A 12,322-nucleotide genomic window follows, 5' to 3' on the forward strand; every position below is an offset into this window, starting at 1 on the left:
ATTTAACTCAATTATATAAGTTGATTTAGAAAATTTATGATTTATGCTCTATTAAAATTGAATTTTAAGTTGATCATAAAAAATATTAGCAAAGTGAAATTCAATTGACTCGAATGAATTTTTAATAAACTAACAAATCAACAGAGTTAATTTTAATTTTTTATAAATAAAATAAAATAAAATAAAATAATTTTAATAAAAATAATTAATTCGTATTGATTGATTAATTAAAATTTTTTACGAGGCATTATCCAAACTGAGTAACGATATAGGGCCACGGTAACCATACATGGGTCCCACCGAAGGAGTAATTCGGGAAACCCAAATGGACTCCCACTTTCAGGCTTTTTTTTTTTTTTTATCGTGACCCTATTAATCCAAACTGGCCCATCCATCCAAACCATTAAAGACGCAGCCCAAATATCACTCTGGCCCAACCCATTCATCATTGGCCCAATCACTTCAGATCCTTCACCCTCTCCTCCCTCTTTCCCTCCCTCCCTCCCCTCCCTCTGTAAATTCCTTTCCTTCACTTCAGATCCTAAATACTCCTTTCTCTCTAGATCCAACCCTCTGGAATTCAATTATATTCAATTTCGTCCTTTTTCATGCCTTCCATCAGATTCCTAAATCCATAGATACACTGCTAGCAAAGCCATGGATTCTCTCCCTTCCTTCAATTCCAATTCCAATTCCCCTCTCAAAAAATCACTATCTGATACCACAAATATCCAAAACCTCTCCTCCATCCTCAACAACCCTCACTCCTTCAAATCCACCGATCCCTCCGCCTGGCTCGGCTGGTGGTCCTCCTCCACCACTCTAGCTCCTCCTGATTTCTCCCCCATACTCCCCAAACAACCGCCACCTGATATTTCCCGATCGGATTTCCTCCCCTACTTATCTGCTGTCTCCGACACCTACTCCCGCTTCGAAGACATCAAAAACCACTCTAAAAATAACGACCTTGATCAAGAATCGAAGTCGGATTTGGCGGATGCGGAGTCCAATTCGGATTTGGCTGCTGTAGGGCAAGGGGAGGCGCTGGTTGCGTGTTTGAGGGAAGTTCCGGCACTGTATTTTAAAGAGGATTTTGCGTTGGAAGACGGGCCCACCTTTCATGCCGCGTGTCCGTTTAGCAATGCGGCGGCGAATTTGATGTTGCAGGAGAAGTTGAGTCAGTATTTGGATGTGGTGGAGTTGCATTTGGTGAAGGAGATATCGTTGCGGTCGAATTCGTTTTTCGAGGCGCAAGGGCAGTTGGAGGATTTGAATGGGAAGATTGTGGAAGGGTGTGAGAGGATCAGGGAGTTGAAGGAGACTATTAGGGTTTTGGATAAGGATTTGGTGGAGTCGGCGAGGGAGATTCATGAGCTGAATGTTAGTAGAGGGGATTTGGTTTCTTTGCAGAATAAGTTGAGGCTTATTTTGTATGTTAATCAGGCTCTCTCCACGCTTAAATTGGTAATTCTTGTGTGCCCTTTTGTTTGTTTTAGTTGGATTTAAGTTGAATTTGTTAGTGTATTTGCTCGATTGTTGTTTTCCGTATCGAGTGAAGTTAAAAGTAACTGATAGGAATTAATGTATGACCCTAGATTAGGTTAATTAGGCCCTTTTGGTGCTTTAATCGGTAATTAACATTGCATATTGTTTGATTAATTCGAAATTTGAGAGGGAATGATGGGCCTATTCATAGATAGGTTTGTTATGAAAAATATGTTATAGAAGTGTTGCTCTTCGGTTTTCTTGATGATTTGTAATGGAAGTTAATTTTTTGTGGTATACAGCTTGTTGCATCTGCAGATTGTGCCGGAGCTTTGGACGTTACTGATGATTTGCAGCAGTTCTTGGTATATTTTGATTTATGGATGTAATGAGAAGTTTGATTGAGTTACATGCATATTGTTTTGCTTGAAATCTTATGTTTTCTGTCTTTGATAGGATGGAGATGAGCTGACTGGTCTACATTGTTTTCGTCACCTTCGGGATCATGTGGCAGCTGCAATAGAGTCCATAAACAGGTATCCTTTTTTTTTTTCCTTCTGAAAATATGACTGCATCAGTTATCTGCCAACGTGACCTGCCATTTGCATTGGTTTTGCTATTTATCACTTTATGCTTTTCATATTTGCCAAAATGACTGCATCTTTCCATAGATGATATGGTTTTGGGGTCAAATTTGGTAGTGGGGAATGTCAGGAGTAGAGGCAGAAGGGTTGTTCTTAGGTTGGAAGAAGACCTATGATTGATTGAGCTAGAGTTTCCTGATGAGGTCTCCAAATGATGGGCAGTGTTAAGGGGGAGGGGGTGGATTACAGCAATGGCTATTAAATAAGCTTTTATCTTGCTTGGCTTCTGCTTATGGGATTTTATGGTTTGCCTTAAGTTTATTAAGATTGGCTGGTCCTAGTGCTCTGTGTACGATGTCTTGTTCTTTTATTTGTATTTGCAATTTTGCCAGCTATCAGGTCAAGTAGTTAACTGTGAGAAGTGTGCTGCTTGTTACATAATGCAAAACAAAATGTCATATCATTTAATTTAGAGAAGGGAATGTATGCCATTTTGTTGGTCTTTTGTAACTTATTACATTTGTTTTTGTAGCATCCTTTCAGCAGAATTTATGCGAGCTTCAATACATGGTGCTGGGGATAAAGATTTGCTTTTTTTATCCAAAGCAAAAGCCAGGGATTCCATATATATGAATGGAATAGATGAAGAAGTAAGCTTAATTTCACTTATCCATTTTCTTCTTTTGACAAAGAACATGTGGTTTTTTTGGTACTTTAGTATGATTATATTTGTAGACATGAAAGCATCCATTTGAATTTCATGTCATTTTAAGACGTTTAATACAGCATGTAAATTATTTAGTCTATCATGGCCTTGAGTCATGAACTATGTCTTACCTTAAGATTCTCACTCCAGCACATTTAAGCTGGACCTGTCATTGTGCTTATTCTTATGATATTTGTCTTTTTCGTGATTTCTATTACTATCAAGCATATAAAGTTGGAAATAAGTGGCTGTTATTGGTTTTGCACTTGATGTCCGTGTATCCCATCTCACTAATGCTTGTGATTTGCCTAATAAAATTTTTCTAGCTGTTCTTCTGCAGACTTTCTAGTGATTAGTATATCTATTTTAGTTTATTCTAATGATTAGTATATCTATTTTAGTTTATCTTCTTTATTGAATTTTGGTCAGTAATGTCTGCTGTTCTTTGTCATGTTTAGCAGGTTAAGTTGGATGATGAAGAGATGTCCAATTTTCGAGATCATCTTCTTCCTCTCATTGTTGGGTTACTTAGAACTGTGAGTTTTATTTCATGGAATGCTGTCTCTGAAGTTAAATTTTTCCCCTCACAATATTTTGTTTGAAGAGTTGGCTCATGGACTTGATGTATTTGCCCCTTGTTTTTATTCTGACCCGCCTTTGTTACAACTTCTTCTGTTGTTTGTTGCTGTTAAACACTTACATAATTTTACTCTTGCTGTTGATATTTACTCCTTGGTTCCATATCTTGGTTCTTGTTTTAGGATTTTATATGAATTACCCAACATGAGTAAATTTTAAGATATTCACATTGATAGAAAGGCTTGCTTAACTGAGAGAAACAGGAAAGAACTGTTTGGGCATAGTGAGTTTGTAAGTTCAAATTCCAGAAATCAAATATTGTTTCCAGTTTGGGTAGGATAAATTTCTGGTTCTACTTGTATCCAATAAGACTCTTCCAAGTTATGGTCATACTGAAGTCAGATCCTGGTAGGGACTGTTGGAGATAGTTCCATCCTTCATCATGTTTGTCAGATGTTAGTTGTTATCAGTACTGCAATTTGAGCTTATCAGTAATGATTATGGGGAACTAGTTGATTGTGCTTGGTTTAGCACTGGACTCATTGTTTCAGTGATTTCTTTCAGGCCAAGCTCCCCCCTGTGTTGAGAATATACCGAGATACCCTTACAGCCAGTATGAAAACCACCATTAAGAATGCAGTTGCAGAGCTGCTTCCCACCTTTTCAGCCCAATCTCTGGAGTCAGATCTCACACCTGCAGAGCGAACAGCAGATACAGATGGTAAGTACATAATACTAGATTTTAACACTTCCCCCCTGAGTTTATTAATTCAGAAGTAACTTGTTTATTTTCTTTAAGATGCACTTTTGATTGCAGACAAGTTACTTAATATCTGTTTCTGCTCCTTTCTCTCTCCTTTTTTAACACTTCGGAGTGACTCAGGTGGAGGTTTATCACTTGCAAGCAAGTTAAGGAGCTTGTCATCCGAAAATTTTGTGCTACTTTTAAGTGCTATTTTCAACATTGTACAGGTAATGTATACTTCACAAGTATCTTCCTCAATACATAGTTTCTAAGGTTCTTGATGATGTACCAGATGTGATTTTTTACTTTAATTCCGAGATATACTGGCCAACTGAATGTAATGAAGGTGTATTGTTGCCACCAAAATCTAATTTTTTTGTGGGGGCATAGTTGCTGGATTAGGCCTTGCTCAAAGGAGTTTGTGGTTTACAAGCTGTACATTATAATGAGTAATCTATCTTATGGACTCAAACTGTAGTGTTGAGTTTGCTCAAACTGTGTAATCATAGAGCTGAGTGTGCTTGTCTACTAAACCTGGTTGTGATTTGATTGATAATTTTAATGAACTATTCATATAATCATGGCACATGAACTAGCATGGAATACCCAGGTCAGAATTCGTGTTTGTAGTAGATAGTAGTCTACCCTGCACCTTAGCCTGTCCAGGGGTCCAAGGTTGATTGGATGGATGGACTGGTTGCAAAATTATGGGGGGCTTTAGCCCATTTTAATAGGTAGTCTATTTGTAAGACCAAGGGAACCACTTTTCAAGAAACTGTTACACGTCGCATAAGCCAGTACTTTGAAGTTCTAACAGTATGATGTAATCCAATTTGCATTTTTCTATTTTTTTTTCACCTTCTTTCCTTGGTTTGGGGTTAATTCTTCAGTATTATTTTTTATATATATTTATAAAAACTCATACTTAGGTTGCTAATTTCTAATTATGCTTATGGTGAACTTGGTTTGAATTTTGACTTCTTGATTATCACAGACATGATTTCATAGCTTGATTCAATTTTCTATTTTTTTTCTCATTATGTGCCTTTTAAGTAAGAAGTAATATGATTTATTTTCTTTTAGTGAATGCAGGCACACTTAGTGCGGGCTGCTGAAGTGAAAAGGGCAATTGAGTGGATTATGTGTAGCGTTGACGGACACTATGCTGCTGATTCAGTTGCTGCTGCAATTGCAGTTGGTGCAGCAGCTGCTGAAACAGCTCATGAGAGTGATGGTCTGGGTGGTTCTCTTCTCCCCTTTTCTCCACAGAGAAGTACTTCCAAGTTTGCTTCATCTCAGCTGAAAGCAAATGATGCAGCAAGCCCCTCAAATATTTCAAGAAATTTTAGGTGAACTCTTGTCCCTTTGTTGTGATAGTTTTACAATATTATTTGAGTGATGTTAAGCTTTTAAGTGAGAGTAACACTATATAAAAAAGTGATGTTGCACGAATCACAACACAACATAAATAATGGCTGGGCTTATAATTTTGTACAACGTTATGGCTATTTATTTTTTGAGTTCTTTCATGATATTTTCCTGTGATCAGATCTGTTATAATTATAATTTATCTTTATGGAAATTTGTGGGTTGTTTCTATTTAAAGATCTGAATTCAAGAGCTATGTTTCGTGCTATTTGTGTATAGCAACTTTTCATAATAAAAGGTGCCATCTTCTTCATTTTAGTTATAGAATAATATCTTGGCAAAGAAAAGATCTAAAAACTGTTATGAAATTCCATATAATGAAAACCAAAGAGCTTTTAACAGGATTAGTTATGTTTTTCCTTCACCCTGATCTATTATGGAATAGGATAGTTGAGCATGAATTTATTTGATATCCATCTCTTACAACTTGAACTTAACTGGGCATCAAGTAACTTTCCAGTTTAGAGTGCTGTAAAAAAAAGAATTATCAATAAACTTGAAGAAGGTTGGGAATGCCTCCATGTTTGGAGGTACTCTCCAAAATGCTGATGATGATCAGAAGCACTGTTGCAATGATGGGTTTTTCAAGTTGCCCTTGTTACTTGGCCACTGCCTGGCTGCCACTTCTCTTATAGGCTGGTATTTTGGCCACCTTCAAATCCCATCTAGCCATTTGATGTTAGAGCAGTGCCTGCTGAAATAAGACTGGCAAAGAAGGGAATGTTGAACCTTCTGTTGGGTTTTCCAGTTTCCATCCCCAAATTATTGGTGTTGATTCATTTTTATTTTCATGAAAAATTTGTTGAATCTTTGTAGTTTTCTGAAAGTTACAATCTTTGACAGAGCCGATGTATTGAGAGAGAATGCAGAAGCTGTCTTTGCTGCTTGTGATGCTGCTCATGGAAGATGGGCAAAGCTCCTTGGTGTCCGTGCTCTTCTTCATCCAAAGTTGAGATTGGTGGAGTTTTTAAGCATATACAACATCACCCAAGATTTTATAACTGCCACTGAAAAGGTATTCAGCTATTTAGTTTTCTACATAATGAAAACAATTTGCTGTTCGTGTCTGTGATGCTGTTTGTATGCTAACATAAACAGATTGGTGGAAGGTTGGGTTATAGTATTCGTGGAACAATGCAATCACAGGCTAAAGCTTTTGTTGATTTTCAGCATGAAATGCGAGTTAGTTTCCTTTTCCAGCTTCCCCTTTATTTAGGTCTTTGTTTTTGGTGAGACCTTTGCAATTTGTTTTCAGGCTAACCTTTTCCTTGATGGATGTAGATGACAAAAATTAGGGCAGTGCTTGATCAGGAGATGTGGGTGGAAGTAGATGTCCCTGATGAATTTCAGGCCATTGTTGCTTCATTGTTTTATTCTGAATCTGTGGGCCTAAATGATACTCAAGGTGATGTGACAACCAGATATGGTGAAGTGGGCACAGGCAATGATGGTTCACTTGTGATTGATGCTGAAGCACAAAATGCTGAACAAGAACTTGTGCAAATGAACTCTACAGATATATCTTTGGAAAATACTGTGCAAAAGAAATCTACTCCCTCAACAGAGGCAACTGAAAGCAATAAAGTCATAGCTGCAACTTCATCAGCTCAGAGTAACAATCATAATGTGAAGGAGCGTGGAAAATCTACTTCCCAAACACTTTCTTGTGGAGGTGTTGGTTATCACATGGTAAACTGGTTAGTTTTCTTGTTTAACCTTTTTTTTTCCAGTTTTTTGCATGTGGTTGCGAATTCCTCAACAAAATCTTCCTTATTTCCTCTAGAAATCCTTGCATCCCATACATAATTAATGCCATTAGTTATTGCCAGTGTGGCTTGGCATTCCATTACTTGATGACACTTTACCTTTCTCTTGTGTATTTGACTGATTATCATCTACAGATTTCCTTACTGTGTATTGTTATTTTCATTTTGCAAACTATTTTTATTTTTCAACCATCAAAAGAACTTTCTGAAGCGAACAATTTGCTGATGCCATTTGTGTTTATTCTTTCTCAGTGGCTTAATATTGTTGAAGATGTTGTCAGAATACATGGATATGAATAATTTTTTGCCAACACTATCTTCAGAAGTTGTTCATCGTGTTGTGGAGATCTTAAAATTCTTCAATACAAGGACTTGCCAACTTATTCTTGGAGCTGGTGCCATGCAGGTAAAAGTCAGATTTGCATTCTACAATTTGTTGTATTTTAATAACCTAATGCTCAGAAAAAGGTCTACATTTTCTGGTTAATATCATTTTTTGCAAACATTTTCTGGTTAATAACATAAAGACAAACGAAGCTTTTTTTGTCTTGCATGCATTTATGATCTTTGTTCTGTCAGTTATCCCAGTTTGTAGACACAGGTAATAAATAAGGGAATATTAAAGATTTGAATCAGAGAATTTCTCAATTCTGACACAAGGTACTTATTAGATCGAATGTACTTATTTGATATCTCATCCTTGATAGCTTTGAAGTGCTCCACTGATTCCCCAAACGCCACACTCTTGCCTTGAGTGGTTTCTTTATCTATCTTTGTGCCTGCCCACAAACTGATATACCATGCACATTTTATTCTCTCACGCTTCCTATTTGCAATATTTTATTTTATACTCTTTCATTTACAATCAATTTGAAGTGAGTTTGGTTGCTGATTTAGCTACTAAGTGGGATGAATGTCATGCTGCAGGTGTCGGGTCTGAAGTCTATTACCTCAAAGCACTTGGCCCTTGCTAGTCAAGTCATCGGTTTTGTACATGCCATTATTCCTGGTAGGTTGATAGACTGAGATGCTGGTACCTCAGCTAGTTAACAAGTGTTCTTGTTCCAAATTGTTATGTGCATGGACAGTCTTAAAGACAGCTTTTTTTTTCCACTCTTATTGCGAGCTTTTCATTCATTATCTGAAGTTTCTAAGTTTCTTTGTGCTTCCTGTCTGAGCAAAGAAATCAGGCGAGTTCTTTTCCTTAAAGTACCTGAAGCACGGAAAGTATTACTGTTGTCAGAGATTGATCGAGTAGCACAGGTAGGTGTCTGTTCAAGCTGCTTCTTCAGTTAATATTATGATGCGTTCAACTTCAATTGATTAGTTCTGTTGCTACTGATTGATGGTGTGCATGAGACAGAAACTTTTGCAATCTTCAAATTTGATAATGCATGCAATTTATGATGAGTTCAAGCATCATGGTTGTCATTGGACCATGGTACATTAGCTTCTTCATGACAATGAATTCATCTATTGACTTATAGTATTTCTATTGCCCCCCCCCCCCCCCCCCCCAAGTTCAATAAATATTTTTTTTCTTTTTTCTTTTCCCAATCATATCAAATTACTTCCACTGCACATAGCTCTTCATGTTCTTGGAGAGGGGCGGGTGATGGGGGTGAAGATCTCATGGAACTGCTCTTTCAATGCCTTTTTTTTATGGGGGATTCTTGTAGTTTGGAACTTAGTTTTGTGTGTGGATGCACAGGTGTTTATGTTCAGTTTCATATATCACAGGGTTTTGTTTCTTAATTCAGGATTACAAGGTTCATCAAGAGGAGATACTTACAAAGCTGGTTCAGATAATGAGGGAAAGGTTGTTGCATCATCTACGTAGTCTGCCTCAGATTGTTGAGAGCTGGAATAGACCTGTAGATACCGATTCACAGCCTAGTCCTTTCGCTCTAACACTTGTAAAGGTACTAATCGTAAATTGGAATGTTCCAACTTTGAAACTTCCTAATACACCAAAAGCTTGTGTGTCCTCATACTGTAGATTTTGGCAATTTGGAAATTCCAAATATACCTACTCTGATCACATAGTTGAGGAAGACTTAAGTGTGGGGAGACATGGCAGGCTGATATGCAGATGTCTTTTCACTGCATAGAGTTGTTTGGTGAATATTTACTGCATGCTAACAGTCCTCAATTTGATTCCTGATTGTGAATCCTCAACTAGTGTGGCTGCCTATATTGATATGGATAAGTGTTCCACCCCCGATGTTAACTTTGTCTTTGCTTGTTTAGTTAAGAACATATTCTAGAAAATTCCTGCTAAATAGCCTTATTTAAGAAATTTGAGCTCGAGTGCCTTTTATAATCAGCACAATATTAGAATTTGGGAGGTGCTTTTTATCTCTTTACAGTTGTTCAATCAAACTTTTCCTAGGAGGGTTGGACTTAATTAGCTGTTCAATTTGTTGCAGGAGGTTACCTATCTTCAACGAATCTTATCTAGAACTTTACATGAAGCAGATATTCAAGCAATTTTCAGGTGAGTTTTAAATTTAACTTGGTGAATAATACTTGATTGCTACAATTTCAGCATATACTTTGGTGTCTATGCTGTTCCATGCTACAAAATGTAGAGCATGACTTTCATTTCATGGTCGTGCAATGCATAGTCCAATGATGAAAAAAAGCCTGAGGTAAAATGTCCTGAAGTTGATATTGAGGCAGTTTTTGTTGCCTCTTCCTGTTTTTTGTCTTTTTTTTCTTAATCTATTTAATAATCTTCTTGAACTGAAATTGGCTTCAATGTGTGGCCTGATTAAACAAAGAAAGTCATCTCTAGAATGGATGCATCTAGTTCTAACTTATTTTCTAAGAATGTTTTTGATGTTAAATGCTTCCACAGTATCCAGAGCATTATATCTTGATGAAAAATATATTCTCATGAAAACAAACCGAGCAAATCTCAAATCCCAAGAACTTTTTTTTCGATTGGATTTTGAAGAAGATGCTTATTCCTGCATTGCTAATGATTTTTTCAGGCAAGTGGTTACAATCTTTCATAAAGAAATTTCAGAAGCATTTTCACGGATGGAGATCAGCAGTCAGCAAGCAAAGTTCAGGTACTGCCTTTTATTTACTCACATGTGCATCCAGTAGTATTCTGCGTATTAAATGGTGTCTTCTTCTGTGTGGAAAATCATTTTCCTGAGCTAAAGTTGTCTTTATTTGTGTTCCATATAACAGGCTTCATCGGGATATTACATTTATCCTTGGATGCATCAGATCATTACCTTCTGGTAACTTGAGTGAATCAGGTACCCCAAATTGGGGACAACTTGATGAATTTTTGGTTCAAAGATTCGGGTCTGAAGCTGGCTGAAAAATGTCATCATCAAGTGTCAAATTGGTTGCTCTTCTAGTGTGGCTGTAACATGATTTTTATGGAAGATATGGGATGATAGAACCAGCTCTCAACTTATACAGTTGCCTTGTAGCATAAATTTGAGGTACTTCTCTGTTCTGAGTTGTCAAACTCTTTTATCTGCCTCTTGTATTCTTTTTTCATCCTTCAGGGGGGGGGGGGGGTAAAGAATTCAAATTACTATGAACATAGAAAAACCATCAAGATACTGGATAGATGTACCATCCCCTTTTTGCAATGAATGATTTTCCTTACCAGATTCTGTGCATGGAAAAGTTCGCTGGTTTCTGATCATTGGAATTCATTTCAGGTGTTTTGATTGCTTTTAGGTAAATAGTTGACAGCATATGTATCAACATTGAAATGTTGCAGAAGGAAGTGTCTTTGAAGCAGAATTTTTGTAGGAGTTTGCAGATAATACAATTTTTTAATTGTTTGAAATAGTGAACAGCTGGTTCTAGCTATCGAGTTGTTCTTCCATGTGCCGTTTTCAGATGCACTCGATTGCTTAATCTTGAGATAATTGTATTCTAGTACCATAAACACGATTTCATTTTTCATTCTGTCTGTCTTCCATTCTTTCCTATCTTCATGTACTGGTTCATAAATTAGCCTGAAGATATCATCAACTACGTTTAATTCGCAAAATTTCTACAGGGTGGGTACATTGTCAATATGGTTTGTGTATGCCTTTATTTTATTTATTTTTTAATTTTTTAAATCTTGGCTGCGAACAGCGATGGTGTTGTGCAAACAATGGCTTATTTTATTTCTGGCAATGGGGAGTAGTGTGTGATCTAGTGCAAGTCTGTGTTCACTAAAATTCATTAAAGCTGCCTTAAGTGTGCTCCTACTCATTTTATCATTAAACACACCTACGTAGCGTTAGCAAAAGAAACGGTTGTAATTGAGATAGAATAGACATGTTTCCTTGTCCTTTTGTTTTGAAAATACATAAATTTACTTTAAAATTATTTTATAGATGAAATTATTTATATATTTCTGTCTCTCTAACCTAACATATTTTTGTCCTATTGCATCTGTTTTTCCGGTTCTATGATATTAACCAAATCTTGACAAGAACATAGAAAAGCTGTTAACATTTCTCCAAAATGAATTAAAACAGCAATAACAATCTTTTAGTTTTCAAACTGACCTTTAGTTTTCTCTAGTCCTAAGAATGTCTCCTTTTCTATATTCCATTTTTTTACTCAGAAGCAAATTCTCCATTAATGACATTTGATCCAGCAGCTACTTTATTCCTTGCAATTCCACCAGAAAATTGCTCGAAACTCTTATTCTCTCCTCCATCGCATCTCTGCGCTTCCCCCCATCATCTAGGCAAACTTGCCTTGTATTGTTTCCACTGCTGCTAAGAACCACCAAGAGATGTTTCCTTTGTGAACACGAACATTTATATGATCAGCAGGTTCAGAATCGATGCAAACTGAGTTGGTATAATTGAAAAGATCAAACCAGTTTCCTGTTGGGAGGTAGGCATCCACTGAAACTGCTCCTCATGTCAGGACAGGTGACACCATCACACCTTTACCGATTAGAAACCGTGAGTTGATTTTGTATGTTTGGATGCCTCAAGGGAATGAAATGAAAAGAGGCCACGCTATCGGGGTCCTGTTAGTGTGTGCCTCG

At 36.9% G+C, this 12,322-nt stretch overlaps 1 protein-coding gene across 3 annotated transcripts; it reads left to right on the forward strand.

The window, feature by feature from the left end:
- Positions 1 to 507: 507 nt before the first annotated feature.
- LOC133703759 (vacuolar protein sorting-associated protein 54, chloroplastic-like) lies at positions 508 to 11,320 on the forward strand. 3 transcript variants are annotated; one of them, XM_062128399.1, is made up of 19 exons: positions 508 to 1,464; positions 1,788 to 1,850; positions 1,942 to 2,021; positions 2,602 to 2,719; positions 3,234 to 3,311; positions 3,919 to 4,075; positions 4,238 to 4,326; positions 5,192 to 5,448; positions 6,371 to 6,542; positions 6,626 to 6,709; positions 6,809 to 7,224; positions 7,546 to 7,699; positions 8,221 to 8,302; positions 8,477 to 8,556; positions 9,054 to 9,215; positions 9,723 to 9,790; positions 10,290 to 10,370; positions 10,495 to 10,757; positions 10,983 to 11,320. In XM_062128399.1, the coding sequence occupies exons 1-18, from the start codon at positions 658 to 660 to the stop codon at positions 10,628 to 10,630; spliced, it is 3,084 nt and encodes a 1,027-aa protein (XP_061984383.1). In that variant the 5' UTR covers positions 508 to 657; the 3' UTR covers positions 10,631 to 10,757; positions 10,983 to 11,320. The 3 variants fall into 3 exon arrangements, with proteins under 3 accessions (XP_061984383.1, XP_061984384.1, XP_061984385.1); XM_062128400.1 differs by having other exon boundaries at positions 11,002 to 11,320; XM_062128401.1 differs by having other exon boundaries at positions 3,237 to 3,311.
- The last annotated feature ends 1,002 nt before the right edge of the window (positions 11,321 to 12,322 follow it).

The sequence above is a fragment of the Populus nigra genome, chromosome 9 (assembly GCF_951802175.1).
Source record: "Populus nigra chromosome 9, ddPopNigr1.1, whole genome shotgun sequence".
In the NCBI taxonomy this organism is placed as follows: Eukaryota; Viridiplantae; Streptophyta; class Magnoliopsida; order Malpighiales; family Salicaceae; genus Populus; species Populus nigra.